General features: G+C 42.2%; 1 protein-coding gene across 1 annotated transcript in view; it reads right to left on the reverse strand.

The window, feature by feature from the left end:
- Positions 1–21,877, reverse strand: part of clmpa (CXADR like membrane protein a) — a 108,639-nt gene that overhangs the window by 3,275 nt on the left and 83,487 nt on the right. The window contains exons 2-6 of the mRNA XM_079507256.1: positions 11,377–11,522; positions 10,029–10,227; positions 4,599–4,766; positions 2,683–2,805; positions 501–642 (exon numbers count right to left, since the gene is read on the reverse strand). Of these exons, the coding sequence (XP_079363382.1) occupies positions 501–642; positions 2,683–2,805; positions 4,599–4,766; positions 10,029–10,227; positions 11,377–11,522 (778 nt within the window). The remainder of the gene's footprint in view (positions 1–500; positions 643–2,682; positions 2,806–4,598; positions 4,767–10,028; positions 10,228–11,376; positions 11,523–21,877) is intronic.

The raw sequence follows: 21,877 nt of genomic DNA on the forward strand, positions 1-21,877 counted from the left end.
ATGTGACCAGATGAGAGAGAGAGATGAAGCTTGGCGGCCATAGCTGGATGGGTATGAGAGGCTGCCTGGGAAACAGAAGGTCCTCCCGGTTTGCGCCCCGGGCCCGGGCTATGTGTCGTAGTAGTATCCCTGAGCAAGACACTTTACCCCTAACTCCTCCCTGGGCGTGCCCCGGTCACTGTCTACTGCTCCTGATACTTAGGATGGGTTCATTGGCCTCATTTCACTGTACGCTGCTGTCGGGCAGAAACCTCTTATCTCCATATTCAAACTTTTTGTGGGGGTTTTTTTTCTTCGTACAATTAACGCCCTACTTGAATATACTGCAGCGTCACACGAAAGCATCAAAAGTAGCAGTTGCTTTTGCTCATTTTGAACTTGAAAAAGTTAGTTTTTTATGCAAATACGTACAGCAACAAATACCGCAAAGGGGTGCGGAATCAAATGATTACTATTATTATCATTATGAATTGATGCGACATACGCGCTCGACTCTGTACCTGATCTCATTGGGAGTGTCCTCGTCGTCGTATTTCTTCAGATCCTTCTTGCGGAACACCAGCCAGAGGATGAGGATGAGGAGGAGGACTCCGAAGGACACACCCACGACTGCACCGGCCACCACGCCCATGCCTCGCACGTCTGCACAGGTCAACACACACACACACACACACACACACACACACACACACACACACACACGCACACGCACACGCACACGCACACGTTCTAACATTGCAGGTACAAATGTGATACAAGCTTGCGAGCTTGTTCGCTAGGACCGTAGGTGTGTGCCCTGAGACTTTGACTCGCCCACCGGCGGGCCTCTGCGGGCACAGAGGGTTTCTCCATGCTGTCCATCAAGCTTCCATTATTATGACACATCATCATCTATTTATATAGCGTCATTCTTTTCTCTCTTTGGGGAGCGACAGCAACGCTGCAGCTTCACGGAGGGCAGGCAATATGACTGCAGTTTATGAGTGATGTCATGTGTAGCCTATGGGGGAAAGGAAGGAACAAACTGTGTGTGTCCAATAAAGAGTCTCAGTTAGCCCGTTAAAACCGCGAAAGCATAATTCTTTGGATTTTAGCGGATGTACAAGCTCACAGCGTGGCATGAAGTGATGCGCTGTGAGCTTGCAATTCTGCTATTTTTTATATATTTTATTGAATCTATAAAGTGTGAGGACTACTGATTTAGAAGACATTTGTAGAATCGGCATCAGGTCTTAATGGGTTAGAGGCCATAATAATTGTGGGACTCCTGCAGGCTCCACTCAGATTGCTGTTAGTAGAGGGAAGGTGAGCAGGAGGAATAGAACTCCTGTAGAGCTTTGCTAATAGACAGAGAACTCAGTGAACCGACACATGAACCCTAGTGTCCTATTCTGGGATGATCTGCTATTTTCGGAGATTGGGAGAGATTTGGGTGTAGAGCAACGACCCTCAAAATGTTTCATATGTCTAGGAGGACCCCCCCAAATTAATATGTATTTGGCCACGGACGGACCGGACCCCAATAAAAATATGTTGGACCGCCATAAACATTTCTAAAAATATTCACAAATTGCCACAAAAAAAGAAGCTGATCTAAAGGCTTACGACGGTTGTAGATCTGCTATTTTCAAATAGCAGATCTACAACCGTCCCATTGAAATAAATGGGGGGGGTGGGGGGGGGGGGGTAGGATAGAGCCGTGATGCCGGTCAACATTTTGGTCCTTTCTCAATGTGAATATAATCGTACATTTCTTTGTGCGGGCTGCGCTTCTCGTTAAAAATCCCGGAGCTTTTCACAGAATGGTGCTGGTGTTGTCAGTCCCTGTAGCTCCTTTTCCAAAAGTCCCCGCGGCGAGCTCCATCACAAAAGCGCCAGGAGTGCTTTTTGGATGAAGCGCTGGGATGAAGCTCCCCATGCAGCACTGTGCCAGCACTAGTCTGGCTGCCAGAGGACAACACTATATGGACACACTCCCTTATACGAGAGAGGATGAGAGATACATGCACTGTAGGAGGCACACTCCCTTATTGTCCGATTCCGTAACGGGTCTCATGGTCGCAGCCTACGTATTTCCTGTAGGCGGAGACGACACATCTGCGGTTTCCCCGCACCAAGCTTCTACTTTAATACTACATACTTCATACTTTAATGCTTAGTATAGGTATAAAGTACAGCAGCCTTGTGTTCCTAAAAAAGAAAGATTGGGTATTGGGTAAGACTGACGTTATGTATCTTTCAGGACCTTTCACTGCTTTGTCTCAACCATTACTCAATGGCTCTGGTCTCAGAGATATTATATATTCATGGGATTTCTTAGATGTTTGTTTGTTTGTTTAAAAAATGTTTGGGAGGAGGGGAAAATCTTTTGAAATGTATTGTTTATGAAGAAAAAAATGGGATTTTTACTCGAGATTGTGACCCATAAAAATTGGTCCGTGACCCACAAATGGGTCCCGACCCACTGTTTGGGAAGGCCCCCCACACACCGCTGTCTGTCTGTCTGTCTGTCTGTCTGCCTGCCTGCCTGCCTGCCTGTCTGCCTGCCTGCCTGCCTGTCTGCCTGTCTGTCTGTCTGTCTGTCTGTCTGTCTGTCTGTCTGTACCTAGACAGTGTGAAAGTAAACTCAGAATGCCTTGTCATAGTCAGGTGTAATGGAGCGTGGAAAGCCGAATCACTCACAGTGCATCTTGACCTCCACCGTGCAGCTCTCCTCTCCCACATCGTTGCTGGCTGTGCATTTATAGACTCCGGCACTCTCCTTGGTCAAGTTCTTCAATGTCACGATCTCCGGGTTCTTCAGATCTGATTAGACAGAAAAGGAGACATAGCACAATGCACATCACATACCTGTATCGTACCATTGCATTCACAATGCGGCTTTCCAGTAGGGTACAGTAACTAAGTATATTTACTTACGTTTTTTATATTTTTTTACCTTACTGGAGTATTTCCAATTTTCTGTACTTTTACTTCTACTACACTAAAATCTCAGAGGCAAATGTACTTTTACTCCACTACATTGAAAATATTTGTTACTTACTTGAATTTTGATTCTTATTACAAAACATTGTTCAGCCCTACAGTATATCTCGGGCATTTGAAAATAGCCAATCTACAATTGTGAGCTTGTAGATCTGCTATTTTCAAAAGACTGTCGTGTATTTGATACAATTGAAACCTTGTGAAATGGGACATTCAGCATACTGAGTACTTTCTACTTTAGGTACTTGAATTTAAATTGTATTGATACCAATAGTTTTGCACTTTTGCTCTATGTCTTACTAAATTTGGAATACCAGACATTTACTTATAACAGAGTATTTCTACATTGCAGTATTGATACCTTTTTACTTTTTCCACCACTGCGGTTTTCACTCCAACCAAAGAACCTTTGCTTCCTAATCCTCTGCATCATAAGACTGGTCCTTGCAGGCCAATTAGTGTAAAGGACATTTATTTATTATTAGAATTATATTTCCATAATACATCCTTTACGCTTTGGTAAATAAATCTTCCAGACTAATTTTTGCCGTGTCAAATTTCTCTTCATTGGGAAAATAACTGACACGTTGATTAATTGAAACCCTGCCATCCCTGTCCAGGGGGGAACATTTAGCAAAAGCTATTTTGTGTAGAGGAGAAAAGAGTGGACCACATATTTGGGTATGGTTTACTTTATTGTACTCCACTGAAGCTCTGAGGGGATTCATTGGAAGACCATCCCAAACGGTTATGGCTTTTTTGCATACCCACACGTACAGTTGTTACCAACCAAAGCCTTTAATGGTTTCTGTTAATATTAAGAATGCTTCTAAGAGTCATCATCACCACCAACAATTTGAATGGTTATTATGCCCGCAACATTAACTGAAAATAAATTAAAACAGTTCATCAAGTGAAAAAAACCATGGGAACAACAACATGCAGCAAAGTGTGATAGAACGGGTGGAAACCTCATATGTCCAAAACCTTTCAGGATGAAGATTCAAGAACAGCAAAAGTAGCAGATCTACAAACACAAAATGCGTCACTTCGCACTGCATTCAAGCTTGGGGATCTGCTACTTTTGACAGTGTGATCAAGTAGGGAGTTAATTTATGGGGAAAGAAATTATAATATATGGAAATGAAAGGTTCCTGCCAGACAGCAATGATATCTAGTGTTATGTGGACCATCAGTGTGTGTGTGTGTGTGTGTGTGTGTGTGTGTGTGTGTGTGTGTGTGTGCGCGTGCGTGCGTGAAGCTAAAGATTTCATGAATTAATACCAAATTAAATTATTTGAATCATTTAAGTAATGTCTTGAATAAATCAATTAAAAATCGAAGAAATTCCATTAATTAGAAAACAAATGTTTAAGAAGTGTTGAAAATAGCCGATCTACAAGCTCACAACGTGGTGCAGAGCGACGCGTTGTCAGACCAATAGACACACACACACACACACACACACACACACACACACACACACACACACACACACACACACACACACACACACACACACACACACACACACACACACACACACACACACACACATACTGTATACACACATATACACACAGTTACACAGTTAAAGTGTCAGTGTTTCTTACCTAGCAGAGCGAGTGGGGGCAGCTTGCCTACGTACTTGCCCTTGTCCAGGATCCTCTCCCACTTGTAGCTGATGGGCTCGGATCCGTCGGCAGACCTGCAGCTCATCTTCACGTCGGCTCCCTCCAGGAGCCTGCCCTCCATCCAGCACCGCGGCTTTGAGGGTTTCACTACACACACACACACACACACACACACACACACACACACACACATTTATTTATGTCCACAAAAATGTGCATGAGGCCGATTCTAAGAAATAAAACTCGATAACGTTCTCATGTTAAAACTCGATAACGTTCTCATGTTAGTTTCTTACCGTACTTATTTTCTGAGCCATGCAAATAAACCACAACCCGCACGAGACGGGAGACGGAGAGATTCATGCGTCCCACGCGTAAAGCTAAACCAGAAACAGGACAGTCGTTGCGTCAGCACGGATGTAGCTTCGGAAACCCAGACGTTTTATTTCCAGCACGGAGGTGGGGGGGATATAGTTTAGGGATAAAGTTTGCGTGCTTCTATCTGTTACTTCTCTGACAGCGCAGTTCAACTGCAGTCAGTAGTGGGACACCGCTGAGAGCCACGCACAGCTGCAGTTAGGTTCTTAATTAAGGGCGCGTTCTGAATGCAATGCAAACTAATAGGCGAGTGCGTTCCAGTGCGGTATGCAAAGGGAAAGAATGACTTCTGTCCGTCCATGACAATAATCAATCCTACAGTTTGAATTCTGTACACACGCACACATAGAGCAAAACATAATAATATGGGGAAATCAATTGAATAAAAAAAAAAATATATATATATATAAAAAAATAAAATCGACTTTCGACTTCTCCAAATTTGAATCGACTCGTGTTAATGAAATCGATGCATCGATGCATCGATTTTTAAATGAATGCCCTAGTGTGGACGACTGATTCCCATCATGAACTAGATGTTGCATATTTTAAGTGCTTGTGGTGTGGCTCGATCTGCTAGAGGCATTTACGGTATAGTCCTTGTGTCTGGACCGCTGGACTGATCCGTGCCGTTCTTTGCTTACAATACAATACGCCACAGAAATCAATCCACGATTCACTGAGATCCACATTGAAGCCATGCCGTTTCTATATGGATCCTGAGATCCACATCATATTCCCAAATGTTGTTTTTGTCTCCACCAGGCCGAATGCATGGGGAGAGAGTATGTTTTGCACTCCGTCCGTCCGTCCGTCCGTCCGTCCGTGTGTCCGTCCGTCTGTCCGTCCGTCCTTCCGTCTGTGAACAGCTAATCTCCGGCACCGTTAACCCGGTCGATGCCACATTTTGCACACACACTCCCTGGATGCCAACGATGAACCTCTACTCCAAATTATCCAGAACGGCCTGTTATAGCGCCACCAGGAGGCCGCTTTGTGCAAAACAAGGTTTTGGACAGTACACCTACAGATTTTGTCCAAACATCACGCAAATTGGTACACAGTCTCTCTAGAGCCATTCAACGAAACGGGTCTTTCAGATTTCTCAGACTCCATCCTGATTGGCTAAGATTGGCTTCCAAAGTTCGCAGGAGTGCTCAGTCTCAAACAAAATGCTGCAAATCATGAACACATCGTGTGATTTCCGTGAAATTGTGCACGCACATTCCCACTAGGCAGAGGAAGAAATGCCACATGAACATTTTCAACTCAGCCTCATGGTGGCGCTATAACTGGCCGAAAAGTGTTTTTACCTCTAACTGCACGGATCTGTGGATAACTTTGTATGCCAACTCCCTAGAGGCCAAGGAAAAACCTTTGCCTGGAATTTTTCACATCTGCTCTGTATAGCGCCACCAGGAGGCCGACATATGTAAAACACATTTTCTGATATTACTCCTTCAGATTTTAGCCAAATTTCACGCAAATCGGTACACATGCTCTTCATAGTCATGTGATCAAGACGGGTTTGTTTGATTTCTCATAATCCACCCTCATTGGCTACGATTGGCTTCTGAACTTTTCAGGAGTAGCCCGCTTAGTACCCGTTTTGTACATATCGCCACAACTACTCAACGCAGCGTCCGATTGTGGTGAAACTGTGCATGCATATTCCCACTAGGCTTTGGAAGAAATGCCCCTTGACAGTTTTAAAATCAGCCTCATGGTGGCGCTACAACAGGCCATGCCGCGTCACACACACACACACACACACGTTTATAATGCTCCTAAACATTTTGCCAAAGATCACAAACACACTCCTATCCTCCTGGTGGAGACCTGTGCCCAGAAGGGCACTTTTTCTAGTTTTTATTTATTTTTTGAAGTATTTTTGCAATTGTGGTTGGACCACACCATAGTAATTCCATTACTTTATTTACAGAGTAACCCCAACAATATTTTAGTCTGCTCTGAAGAAGGCTCTGCCGAAACACGTCAGCGTTCTCAAATAAACATGAGAAATTGCATCTGAGCCAGTCTTGCATCTTTTTATTTTGGAGTACCGCTTTTTCCATTTAGTTGGTTTATTTTTGTTATTTTCAAAGCTGCCATAAACAAAGGGCAGTTACCAGAGGAAGGACACCTGTTTTTTCTTTCTGTAACCCCAAAAAGGTTGTTCCGCCCCCTGCGACATCATGTGGGTCAAAACATCATTATCAGACATCTTCATCATACTGTACTTATTGACCTACTCGAGCCCACACTGTTTCTTCAGGAAACCAGTGCAACCACACTTGCAATTCCCCAGAATTGAAATCCTTTCTAGTTTGGCTATACCCCTGCACTGGAGCGACGGTAATGGGAATCTGTTACTTATGCTATCTCTGCCATAGTAACGTCATGAATTGAGTTCTAATTAACGGGAAACACATTTTTGCTGCAGCAGTGGAATTGAGACACTGTCACATGGTGCGTGAGTTCCTCCCCGGGCGGGCGGGCGGGCGCAGAGGAGATCACACAGAGTGCCAATTGGAGGGCAGACTGCAAATCGCTATGCTGTTAGGCAGAAACCTATTATCTCCATATTTTAACTGTTTTCTGTAAATTAGTGCCCTTCTTGATCATACTAGATCAGGGGTGGGTAACTTTGATGATGGAGAGCGTCACTATATTTCCACACAAAGGGCCACATTGCATTTACTGCCAGGCAGAAACGTCTTATCTCCGTATTTTAACTTTTTTGAGGGGCCCAGCTTTGTGTGTTTGTGTGTACCACGGAATGTGATGATTTGATTGGCTGAGCACGGAATTTGATAATGTATGATGATGTATGATGATAAGACCGTCCCTCACTTCACACAAGTGTGATTTATGTTTCATCTTTTGCGGTGCAGCCGTTCCAATGCACAGCTTTGTGTGTATGTCTGTCTGTCATTCTATGTCACGCAAAAGTAGCAAAGGTATTCAATCTACAAGCTCAAAACGCATTTGAGCTTGAACTTGTGTCGTGTTTTGAGCTCTACAAACTACTAGCTTGTAGAGCTGAAATTAGTTTTGCAATTTTTTAATTGGAATCCTGAATGTTTTTATGCATTTAGTTATACTTATGTTAACTTTATTAAATTAAATACAAATACATTAGTCATAAAAAAATGATTTTTGTCAAAACACCATTCGCCCTGTTGTATCGAACTGCAAACGTTTTCAGTTGCATTGCCTCCATCGGGTGATAAAGGTGTGTGCTGTTCAATGAACTGCCTATAAAAGCAATAAGCTCACACTGGACGCAGAAGCGCTGCTGCACTTAACTGGCTGTTCACACCAGAACCGTGATAATACAGTTTGCTTGTTTATCCAGTTTCCATGGAATATTTTATCTGACATACATTTATTGGCAGAGTCGCTGTGTGGCACTCAAAGGAACAGAACACAAACTGTAGCTGAACATCTATAGATGCACAAGAGTTTTGTGTTTACTCATATTTCTTTTACCAAGATGAAATAAAATAAAATCTGCAGAACTCTGAATGCCAATTGGTTAACACGAATATAAACAACGAAAGTAAACTGGCTGGTGCTCCCTACACTTAAAAGCAATTCACAGCGCTTACACATCCTGCGTGTGCGTGCGTGCGTGCGTGCATGCGTGCGTGCGTGCGTAACATTTAAACAAAAGTATTTCTTTACAGTATATTACATTCATTACATGTGAAACAAGGAGAGTGTGGAATTCAGACATGTGAGAAGACGTCAAGAGGTGGCTGTACGTAGTTACAGTGGAGTCAGTACTGCTGTATGGGGCTGAGACATGGACCCTCACAGCACAGGAAAGGTGCCTGGATGGAGTCTACAGTATACAATAATGCTACAAAAGGACGGACCACATCAGAAATGTGGTCCTCTACGGGGACCTACCACGGGTCACAGACAAAGTCAAAGAGAGAAGGATGAGGCTGTCAGGGCACTGCGTCAGGCACCCGGAAATAGCGGCAAGCAAACTGACATATGGGAGCCAACCCAGGGCACAGCCAGGAAAGGCAAGAAGATGTGCACCACGTACGTGGAAGCACTCAAGACCCTAGATTTTAAATAGGAGAGTGTGAAGGGCAAAGATTCAGGAGCCCCGAGTTGGAGTTGGCTAGACCGCACTCTCGCATCGCATGTGAAACAGGTCTTAAGCCAGGGTACATGTGAACACAGGTACATGTGGGCAGCACATTTGCCAATAGTAACAGAAGAACAGCTTGGAAGAGTTTAACTTTACAATAGAATGTGGAATATCACAACCTGATAGAAGAATTCAGAGTGTTTTTATTGTTTTAATTTTCCCCATTATATCTCTAGTTTTTGACAAGAATGATCACAGAGCTGTTTTCGGACTTATAAAACAGCAGCAGATCCGTGACGTGTTGTGAGTTTATGGATTGCCTAATTTCTGCCTGGCAAAACCTTTTCAGATGGGGGGTCTGTGGCCAAATAATAATATAAATCAATTTTGACACAAAAACGTTTGAGAACCACTACAGTATGAGTCAATTCAATTCAATAAAAGATCTTTATTGGCATGAGAATTTTATTGCTAAAGCAAGTCGAAAATGGGGAAAGTATACAGTTGGAGGGGGTACAGCATTGTGTAAACAGAGCTACTATATGTCACATTGCACATTCGTTTAGAATATTAACGCTTCTAGAAGGAGATCAGTTTTACGACAGTGATGAAGTAAAGGAAGATTTCACCTCCCGGTTTTGGGGGGAAATGAAAGGCGTGGGTTTTCAGAGTAAAATCTCCCTCATTTGCTTGGCACGCCTTTACTCTGAAAAACTCTGGCGGCATCCTAAGTGTTAAGTGCAGTACTTAAGTGAATGTACTTAGTCACCTTCCACCACTGGGTGTGTGTAGTGTGTAGTGTCAGTGTGTGTGTGTGTGTGTGTGTGTGTGTGTGTGTGTGTGTGTGTGTGTGTGTGTGTGTGTGTGTGTGTGTGTGTGTGTGTGTGTGTGTGTGTGTGTTTGTGGTGTAACGAGTCACTCACCGAGCACAATGAGGCTGACGGTGCTCCACTGGTACTTGCCGTCGTTCTTGACCTTGCAGTTGTACTCCCCCGAGTCGGCCAGGGAGAGGTCGCTGATGATCAGAGAGGCGTCCCCTCGCAGGTACTCCCCGGCGAACGCCACGCGCTCACGCTCCGCTTCGTTGGGGTTGTAAACCCGCCCGGCAAAATACGTGATCACCTGCGGCGGGAAATGGGGAGCGGGCGGCGGAGGAGGGTTGGTGGTGGGAGGTAAACGAGGCATGTTTCGATTAAAGTTAATGAATTAATAATCGTCGTTAATTAAAAGTCGAGACGATGTCAAGGGAATGGTTGAGATGGCAAAAATCAAGGTCATGGTAACATTCTGGTTGACGGGAGATGTCATTTTGACAGCACATTTTGATTTAGTTTTTTTCATAATCTTTTGAATAAAATGTAATTAGATTTTAGCCATATTTTAGTCATCTGAACAATATAAAAATGTATTTTGGTGGGCCTTGATGGTGTCCTACCGATTCATTACTGATCTTGGGTGAATAGTGCATGATATTAAAGTGAAACGTGTACCGTTTATGAGATTTAGAGAAGCTCGAAATGTTGAATTCTTCTCCTCATTTCTCTTCAATAACCTTTATTAACCCATTCTGGACGGGAACCTTAGCTATTCGCGCTACGAGCTTGTAGATCTGCTATTCTTTTTTTTTGTCAATAATTATTATCCCACGATTTTGCAACCCAGTTTTTTTCACCCAGTGCCAATTATCTAATGTAATCCTGGGCGCTACACTTCCTCTGCCAACCTGGGGGGGGCAGTGGACAGACCTCATGCCTCCTTCTATGCATGAGGAGTCCAAGCTGCTTCTTTTCACCTGACAGGGGGGAATTTCCCTGGCTGGACGTAGCGCGTGGAAGGAACACGTTATTCCGACCAGTTCCTTTCCCCTCCATCAGGCGCCCCGGCTGGCCAGGGGGAGGTAGTTTTAGAGACCAGGATTACTGCATGTTTTTGTGAGGGTACCTACCCTAGGGGACACGGGGAGAACTGCTATTCTGCTATTCTGCTACTAAAAATCGTGAAAATGTGGTGCAAAATCTTTGAATATATATTCTTTCAGAGCGAACGTTTTTAACTCAAATCTTTGCTTCTGGGGGTTCCTGGAAACATATTTTCAGATGGGGGTCGGCGGCCAATTCCATATATATTTTGCGGTCCTTGACATGAAATAGTTTGAGAACCACTGATATAGAATCATAAGATTTTCAGAAAACTGTCAGGATTTAGAAGACTTGTAGAATTGTCCTGAGGTCTAAATGGGTTACCTCCAGGCGGGGCACATACAGTACTCACCACTTTCTTGAGCCTCAGCCATTCGATGTCCAGCGTGGTGGTGGCCTCACCTGCCCAGTACTGATGGTGGCACGGCAACGTGGCATTGTCTCCAACCACCCGTTTCATGTCCGTCTGGGCACACGTCGTTAGCACACCCAGGAGGACTGCAAATGGGAACAGAAAGAGAGAGAGAGAGAGAGAGAGAGAGAGAGAGAGGGAGAGAGAGAGGGGTCCACATTAGGTCCGCGAGGCATTCAGAGCACTTAGAAAAACTTGAGATTGATTGTCCGACTGTGTTCTGGTCATTAGCGTCACACCTAGGATTTTGTCACAGGCACATGATTCGCTGTAGTTTAATTGCACTCTTATCTCGTTGTTCTCACTGATTACTGAAGATGACCCCCAATGTTGTAATGCTTTTTTATGCAGCATTAAACCATTTAAACTCTCTATATATGTACATAAAATAGCCGATCTATACATGCTCACAGCTTCCCAGTTATTTGCTACTTTGCAGATCTAGATTATACATTGACTGCTTGAGTTCTGTTTTGTACTTTGGCTGTTGGAAAATAGCCATCTATAAACTCACAATGTGTCACATTGAAACATGTGAGCTTGTAGATCAGATATTTTTTAAAAAAAAGAAAAAAAAAGAAAAATCTTAGTATATAGTATATAGTAAATACATATTTTGATTTAATTATACCTCAAGTAAAAGTTTCAATATTTGTAACAGAGTTTTTCTGCATTGTGCTATTGGTACTTTTACCAACACTGTTGCAGCACAAGCACAAAGAGACTTCAAGGCAGCAACGCATCACTCTTCCATGGGCTATAGACCGCGGTGCAAGGCTATGAAGCAATATAGAAGGCATAACAGGCAACGCATAAGAGATATCTTTTTTTAAAGATCTAGATCTGATCTCTTAAAGGCAAAGGCATTGATGATTGGTTTCATTATTGTAACGCCCAAACCACACCTATGCATAATGTAACGGTGTTTTAGGGATTTAGACAGGTGACCAAAATAGCCACTTTAGTGCGGCAACGCCCCTTCCCCACTGCTAAATCCCCAAATAGTGTATTTAGAATGCTCAAACGAAAATAGAGCCCATCGTCTCTTGCCACACAAAAGTAGCAGATCTACAAGCTCAAAACCAAACGTATGGATCTGCAATCAAAATAATGGATGTTCTCTGTCAAGCAGGAAGGTAATTCCCAAGCCACTCATTGGTTATTATAGTTCTCCCAACGGACTAGCAGAGTGTCATCCTTCTTATTGATTGGCCTCCCAATTAATTTACATACTTCACAATGTAATGTAAATGTCACTTAGCACACTGGTTCTTGAGGAACCCCAAATTGATATGTATTTGGCTGCAGACCCACGTCTTTTGTGCCAGGGAACACCAGAAGAGAAGCAAACAATTTTGAGATTTTTTTGAATTGTATATCTTCTATTTGGAATGGTCAACATATAAATGGATACAGTGGTACTTTGAATGATTCTGATGCTGCGTAACACATTTTGCTGGGGCCCCTGGAACCTCTCCAAGGACCCCTGACTTGTAGCATAATAGATTCTGATATGCATGGCCATAAACTGAAGACCTGGTTAAATCCAGACGGAAGATGTTGTGATGTTAGACCGATGAGTCAGCCATTTCACATAAACTGCAGCACGTTTTGCCTTCTACTGTTAAAACCCCACAACCCGAGCCAGAAATCTTGGTGTAGTCATAGACTTAACATCTGAATTTCAACAGCCGCATGAAGGCATTTGCAAAGTCAGCCTACCTACAGTACTATCACCTTCAGAATATATCAAGGATTTGTAGGACTTATGTCTCAGACAGGATTCTTTTTTTATTTTTTACAAAAAACTAAAAAACACTTAGGACAACATAAAGACAAATACAACCAAAAACAATGACATAGCGAGAAAGAAAATAAAAATAAATAGATACGATAAAAGAAGAAAACAAGGACATAGCAGAATCTAACCTAGCATACCATACCTATTAATATACACATACAAAGGAAACAACAACCCTGTAGGCCTTATGCATGGGCATAAGGCCAGACAGGATTCTTAGAGAGAGGGAAAAAAAACATGCATTCATCTTCAGTAGACTCGACTACGATGTCTTTACAGTTCTCCCTGGGAAAAGAATTGATCAGACAGCTGCAATCGATTCAGAACAGCGGTGCTTGAATCCCTGCTAATACCCAAAGAAAGTATCACTGCAGTTCTCAGGTCTTTACACTGGGCTCTCCATCCAGCTGTCTGTCAAAGAATTTATTTCAGGGTGCCACAATGCAGTTCTGATCTTGTGCAACCTTCACAGTACAATGAGTACATCATCAAACATCCATACGTCTCACATCATCTGGGACAGGTCTGCTTTTATGAACCCACGCGCCACTAAAACACTTTGTTATATACGCGTACATATGTGACCAGATTTGACTGAGAGACTGCCATCGCGCAAATTCCCGCTTTTCACCAGAGGAGAAAAAACTTTTTTTTTTTTATATGACATGAAATTACATGAAAAAACTAAAATTCAAAAAAATCCAATGGCAGTCCCTCAGTCAAATTTAGTCACATATCTGGAACAAAGTTCCAGAAAACTGCAACTTCTGCCAGAACTCTCAGAGCCTTTAAATCAAAGCTAAAGAGCATTTTGTTTGCCGCTGCCTTTTACTGAGGGTTTCTAATCATTTCTCCATGCGCTGTAATGTTATTCTTTTATTTGCTCTTGTAACATAGTTTTTAATTTTATTCATATGTCCCTTTACTGTCCTAACCACTTAGACTAAACGCCATATACGTTGCTGTACATCAAATAGTAAAACAACAGTGTAGATCTATATAATAAGCTTACACTGCTCTGTGCATTTTCAGAGCATGATTATTTTAATGATCAATCAATCATAAGCGATTGTGTTCCATTGTGATTGTGAATCGATGGAACCAACGTAGCGGACTTTAAGTTGCTATATCGGTATTACAATTAAAACACATTTGTCAGGGTTTTAAAAAGATATGCAATACACTTGCGGCCCACGGGTTGAAATTTAACTTGGCCTCCATTGATAAATATCACATATCACAGTAGCATCACAATCAGTCATGTGTAAGCAGACGGAAAGTCTTGATGATGGGCAGAATCCAAAGGGGATATTAGCTTACACAGTAGAAATCCTCAGTAATAAATGTATCCATTCATAACTCTGAGAATGTGCAAAATGGAACCTAATGGACCCGACAGGGTCCATTTGGTTCCATTTTGCACATTCTCAGAGTGACATTATCGCTGAGGATTCCACAGGGTCCCAACCACAGCAGGGCTGACCGTGATACTGGCCCAGAATGGGCAGTGACGGCATGGGGAATGGGGGATTAAACAGTAAAAGAAGAGACTGAGTGGGGAACGGGGGATAAAACACTAAAGAAGAGACTGACTGGGGAATGGGGGATAAAACACTAAAGCGTGCAATTGTTCCTCCCTTTATGTATTTATCCCTCTTTGGACAGTGATCAAATGCATGAGCTGCAGGCTGCTGTGGCTGCCCGCATTTGTCCCCACTTTTGGATGACCGAGACAAAAATAGAACGTGTGCACACGCGTGTACTACTGTGCGTGTGTTTGTGAGTGTGAACGCACCTATTGTGTTCGTGAGCGCTCATTGTGTGTGAGTTTGTGTACTATTAAAACGGGGAAAGCAACTGTGTCATTTTATACTTTGGCTATTCAAAAATAGCAGATCTACAAGCTCAGCACGTCACTTCGTGCCACGCTATGGGCTTGCAGATATGCTATTTTCTTTTAAATTGTGAAAATGTGTGCAAATCTTTTTATCTCAAATCTTTGCTTCTGGGGGTCCCAACAGAAAACTATTGGGATTTAGAAGACATTTGTAGAATCGATCTCAGGTCTTAGTGGGTTAAGCGCACGCACGCACGCACGCACGCACGCACGCACGCACGCACGCACGCACGCACGCACACCGGCCCATGTGTCATTATCAGCAGAAAAAGGCCAGAGCTGATTGGCTGGGAAGAGGAGGAGGAAGAGGAGAAGAGAGGCTGCATGGGGCTTTGTTCCTCCTCTGTGAAGATGAGACGTGCCTCACCATCCCCTCCCCCTCCTACCCCAGACACGGACCCCCAGCTGGACCAATTACAGTGGCACCCAGCATCCTTTAAAAGTCTCCAAAGTCACATCGTCATCATCATCACGTCCCCCGCATTGCTCGCTCTCACCGAGTCAGCATGTCACCCCGTGACTCCTAGAGAGAGAGAAGTGGTCCTCAAACATTTTTTTCATTTCAAGGCAACGGACCCCCACGTTTGATACGAAAAATATTACGAAAAACAGTTTTCTGAAAAAGGTATGATGCTATGTCAGTGGTGCTCCAAGGACCCCCAATATTAGGCCTATTATGTATATATTTAACAAGTACTTATTTCCACCAATGCGTAGAGGTAAAGAAGCGGTCCAACTGCACACTGCTCAGGTTCGCTTCACTTAAAGACTAGAAGGGTTTAAAGTGGTTTAATTACCGTACAATTACATTGTGTACCCTTCAAACTGTCCGAGGTCACATGGCCCGCATAGCTCGCTCACATATGGCAGAGTCAGCACATCACCCATGCCTCCAACACACTCCTGCTGTATGATAGAAAAGAAGGATTTCCTACGCAACGGGTCAGGACTACATGTCTGAGCAGCGCTAAGCGATTCAACGTGTGACTTTGTCGGTCTGGGTGTCTATTAGTCTGTATAGAGCGTCGCAGTCCCGCCTCCTACCCGGGACCAGGAAATGAAATCCAATGCATCATTCTCATAGACATTTCGTAAAGTATTTATTTAAAGACGGTTACGCCGCGGACAAAGCCAACTCGAGTCGTGACAACTCATGACAACACAAACAATATTTTGGACCAAACAAATAATTAGAAAGAAGAAAAACAACAAAAAAAGTGTTGTAACCTGCCGTTTTTTTCTTCTTTCTAATTATTTGTTTGGTCCAAAATATTGTTTGTGTTGTCATGAGTTGTCACGACTCGAGTTGGCTTTGTCCGCGGCGTAACCGTCTTTAAATAAATACTTTACGAAATGTCTATGAGAATAATGCATTGGATTTCATTTCCTGGGCCCGGGTAGGAGGCGGGACTGCGACGCTCTATAGCAGCACGGTTGCTGTGGTGACCGTCATGTGACATCATGGGTCTATACATAACATCATCATCGTGATAAAAGGCACCGCTCGCTTTACATGGTGTGATTTTCTGTTCACAGACCAATTTCTATGGGTCCTGATTAAATACCCCACCCCCCCTTTTTTACGTTTCCTACTAAATACTTCTCAGTTATTATTACTTCTAAAGATTTTCCCCATAAAATGAAAAACACTTTATTTATTTTTAAGGACTAGGCAATGATACCATTAAAAGAAGAACTAAATGTGAATATAGCACACACTCACAACAATTGTAATGCATTGTGAGCTAATAGATAGAATATTTTCACTATTTTTGAAAAAGGGCTTAAATCGTCTCTGTCGGGTGACGAGGAAAGTTACTTTTCCGGATTCAAATTCAATAATGGCAAAAGTAGCAGATCTACAAGTTCGTAAGCAAAGACAATTAATTTAGGTCTTGGTCGTAACGCGACTTTTGATTAAGTGGGACATTAATTCATGAAAAAAAACAACACAAAAAGATAAATTCTGCCCGAGAGCAACAAAATTGTTAATTCATAATGTATTTTTGTACGTTTGGGTCCCGGGGAGATAAGACACTAGATTTATCTTTTGGGCCTTGAGCTGAAAACTTTGGGAACCACTGGAAAAGCTCTGGTCTGAGGGGAAAGGAAAGGAAGAAAAACCCCATCAAACGTACAGTATGCCTGTGAGCTCAGCTGTCCATATAGTCTTCTAATTGCTTTCCCCTTCATGATCATGTTGGAGATTAGATTTTTATTTTTGTCATAAAGTAGACGTGAACTAAGCATGACTCCTGCCTGGGAGGCTCATGAGCTACATGCAGCATTGCTATAATGTAGCCTTTTAATTTCACTGTGGTCAGTTGAACATTATTGGTATTAAACATAAATCATGTTATGTAACTTTTTCTAAATTAATGAAATCTAATTTTGTCCAATCTGTATCGGTAGAGTACAGTTGGAGGCCATCGATATTGTCCTTTTCTTTTTGCTGAGGTTTGCGTGATCTGCGCAAAAGGACAGTTAGCCCATTTTGGGCGGGAACCCCTTTTGGTGTTTTAAACATTGTTATAATTTAGCTATTGAAAAATAGCAGATCTACAAGCTCATAGCGCGCCACCGAGTGGCGCGCTACGAGCTTGTAGGTCTGCTATTTTTGAAAAATCGTGAAAATATTTATTTCAGAAAACTGGAGGATTTAGAAGGATTTTTTTTTTTAAATGTCAGGCCTAAATGGGTCAAATGATAAGGGACAATATCGGTGGCACCCAACTGTACGTTAATACAATAAATGAATACAATTGATGTGGTTGTATTTTGTCTCCCTGCTCTTCTATTGAGACATTTAAATTGTGTCAAGGCACAAATGTTGACCTGATGGTCAAGATGAAATGTATCCCCTGAGCAAGCAGGCAGGTTCTATTAGCTCAATGGTAAAAATGTCAGCACTTAAGCAGGAAACCGGGTTCAAATTCTAGGTAGAAGAGGAAAGTTACATACAGTAGTGCTGCTTGTTTGATTACATTGTTCACAGACTGGCCGTCGTAGCCATAGAGTCAGTTTGCTTGCCTCTAGTTCCGGGTGTCTGATGCAGTAACGCAGTGTCAGCCTCATCCTTCTCTCTCTGACTTTGTCTGTGACCCGTGGTAGGTCCCCATAGAGGACCACATTTCTGATGTGGTCCGTCCATATGAAACCAGCTATACCTTGTATGCTCTAGCCTCTTAAATGTAGACTGATGTATATAGAGGGTATGCGCATGCATAAAGTGAATGGCACATCGAGTGGCAAATCGAGTGGTTTAATGCAATCATATTGGACTTTTCTGTTTGGATGTATGGGCTGTCAAGGCCAGAAAGTAGTTTTTGGCACTCAGTAGGCGTTCCCGCATAACTTCCTGGTTTGATGATGATGTCACGCGCATACCCTCTATTATGTTACACAGGGTTTGGGTGAGTTTATAAGGGTCTATATTGTCTATGAGAATGCATTTGTACTGCTTTTCCACATTATTTCCAGCATTTAAAATACTCTGTTGCCCTATCTTTAATCATGTTGACGTGTCCTTAATTGAAACAATCAAAGACACTTTCAAAACTGCATAATTTACTTGTCTGTTCATGGCTACGGAAATGTATTCATTATCTTCCCTCAATGAGAAGGAGAGTCAATGACACCTTTTTTTATATGATTTCAGCCCAAAGGCATGATGAGCCTAATGTGAAATGTGTGTCCATTTTCAGAACAAATTACTGATTGAGAGGAGCATGGTGATACTGTCTGCTATGCTGTAATGTCCATACATTTACATCTAGCTCATGGGCAGTGGTGGAAAGTAACATTTACTGCACTTTTAAGTACCGTACTTACAGTTGGAGGCCATCGATATTGTCCTTTTCTTTTTGCTGAGGTTTGCGTGATCTGCGCAAAAGGACAGTTAACCCATTTTGGGCGGGAACCCCTTTTGGTGTTTTAAACATTATGTTATAATTTAGCTATTGAAAAATAGCAGATCTACAAGCTCATAGCGCGCCACCGAGTGGCGCGCTACGAGCTTGTAGGTCTGCTATTTTTTTTAAATCGTGAAAATATTTATTTCAGAAAACTGGAGGATTTAGAAGGATTTTTTAAAATTTTGAGGTCAGGCCTAAATGGGTCAAATGATAAGGGACAATATCGGTGGCACCCAACTGTACAGTACTGTAAGTAAAATTTTGATGTATTTGTACTTTATTTGAGTATTTCCAATTTCCAATTATTGTACTTCTACTACACTACATCTCTGTTCCAAATATTGTAGGACTACTTCTACTCCACTACATTTACTTGAGAACTTTAGTTTCTAGTTACTTTGTAGATTTTGATTATTATTACAAAACATACATTAAAACACTTTAATTGCCCGGAACTATTTAATCCATTACATTCATGCGCCCAGTCGATTTATAAACACGGACGCCTTTTCCGGACGGACCGGCCGGAAGTTCATGATGTTGTGTAGCAGAACAATAGCCACAGCACTTTAGAGTCGATCGACAACAACGGGAGACAAGAATAAATCTATCGAGACTAGCGACTGGACCGCGGAGCGCCGTCTAACACAGGATCTTTTTTCAGAAAAAGACGGGATGATTTAGATCGCGATTTATGAACGTTTTAAGATTTTCGTTTTCATCAGCTAAACAGAGGAGGGAGTTTTTTGATGATGTCTCACTCTTGCGCGTCACCGAGGAGAGCCCAGCAGGCGCGCCTGGGCTATACAGCCAGGCGATCCGTTCTCATATCAATAAACTTCGTCTTTAGGACAATACTTCGTCCTGAGCGTCGGGCGTTACTAATAGAAAGGACAAAGAACTTCGTCCTGGGCGATGGGAGTGTTAACCACTTCAGTCCTACATACATTTCAGCCATTTGAAAATAGACTTGTAGCTTGTAGCTATTTTCTAAATATTTTAAATATTTTATACATTTGCATTCTGCATAAAGAGTACTTTCTACTATTCTGTACTTTACGTACATTTTTATACCAATACTTTTGTACATTTTGAATTCCCAGACTTTTACTTGTAACAAATTAGTATTCTACATTACGGTATTGATATTTGAGTACTTTCTTTCACTACTGGCTCATGGGAAAACAGTCACACATTATGCTCAGCCAGACAATTAAGCACAGCACAAAATTCAGAGCCCTGGTTTGTTTTTTTGATTAATTTGAGTTGCACAACTTATATACACATACATAATATAATAGTTTTTTCCAAAGGAAAGATCGTTTAGTTGCGGTAAGAAACCCGGTAAGAAACCCTAGGGGGCTTGATGATACAATTAGAACATATTAGTAATTCCCTGTCCTTATGGTTCTGTCAACTGTAGGCAAGGCAAGGCAAATTCATTTGTATCGCACATTTCCTAAACAGACACTTTGTAAAAGTGCTTTACATACTGTAAGGCATAAACAGGGCATTAAAAGAGAAATGATTAATAGAGTGGATAAAATATAATAAAAACCATATCTAATTATAGTTATAGTTTCCTCACACTCTTAGCAATAAACCCATATCCATAAGAAGTTTGTTCTGTGTAAGAAAAACAAACAAAAACACATTAATAATAACCCTGTTGCTGCCATGTCGGCGCTAAGAAGGCATCACCAGAAGGAATGTGTTCTTGTGATGTAGTTCACATGGATATATTGAGAGCTACATTTCACACAGTAAATTGTCCCTCGATTTAGTATAGGATTAGGAGCTCAGATTGGGCTATGAAGCTGTGATCAAGTCAAATAAAAAAGATGCCATCGTCAGCAGCTCAGATAATGCTGCGCTACATTTCATATCTCGTCTAGTTTGGGTGGAAACCCCGCATGTCCAAAACTGTTACTTTTCACTTCACTTCTTCCCCTCCCCCCAATTTCTTTTTAGCAAGACTGGCAGATCTACAAGCTCACAATGTGTCGCAATGTGGTGCGATGTAAGCTTGTAGATCTACTTTTTGTGTGTCAGGGTAGTATGATGACGTAGGGCAGTGGTTCTCACATTTTTGTCTCAAGTCACCCGTGTAAATAACCTTTCAATCTACGGCACCCTGAATTATATTGCTACTTTACCACACCTTTGCAGGAATATTGTCATATTAACTGTCTCCAGTTGTCACAGGGACAACTGGAGAGAACATTTGTTTCCATTAGGACAGATTGAAAACAACTTCATACCAAAAATACACATTTTGAGCTTGTAGATCTGCTATTTTTGGCGAAGAGACTTAATTGTGTACTGTAGTAGTACAGTACTAACAGTATAGGCTCACTAGCCGGCTGCAAAATAACGCAGCAAGTACAGTTTGACTCGGGTCCATTTTACTAAGCATAGAGGTATAGTGGTTAAACTGTGACAAAGTGACATTGATACATTTCAATTATCAAGGTATTCTGCGGTGGCGTGCGCCACATGGACTTGCGTCACCGCACCCACTAGAACTGACGTATAGGGCTTTTATTTACGAAAAAAGAAACAACATAGACGACAATAATGCAACAATATAACTGTGGATTATCTCAGATAATACCTATAGCTACCCAGCGTTTATGAAATAATGTGAGAGGCATATCTACAGCACGTTATTAATAGTGGTAAAGACTGGTGAGGATATACTGTAGGTGAACCTATCAGAGACTGTAGAAGACACTTCCTGCCAGCCAGCACCAAAACACTGACCTTCACAGATCAATATGAAATATACTTTTTGAACTGCTAAGTGCTTTTTTGCTGCAATTGGCAACT

Source organism: Electrona antarctica, assembly GCF_951216825.1.
Source record: "Electrona antarctica genome assembly, chromosome: 8".
NCBI lineage: Eukaryota > Metazoa > Chordata > Actinopteri > Myctophiformes > Myctophidae > Electrona > Electrona antarctica.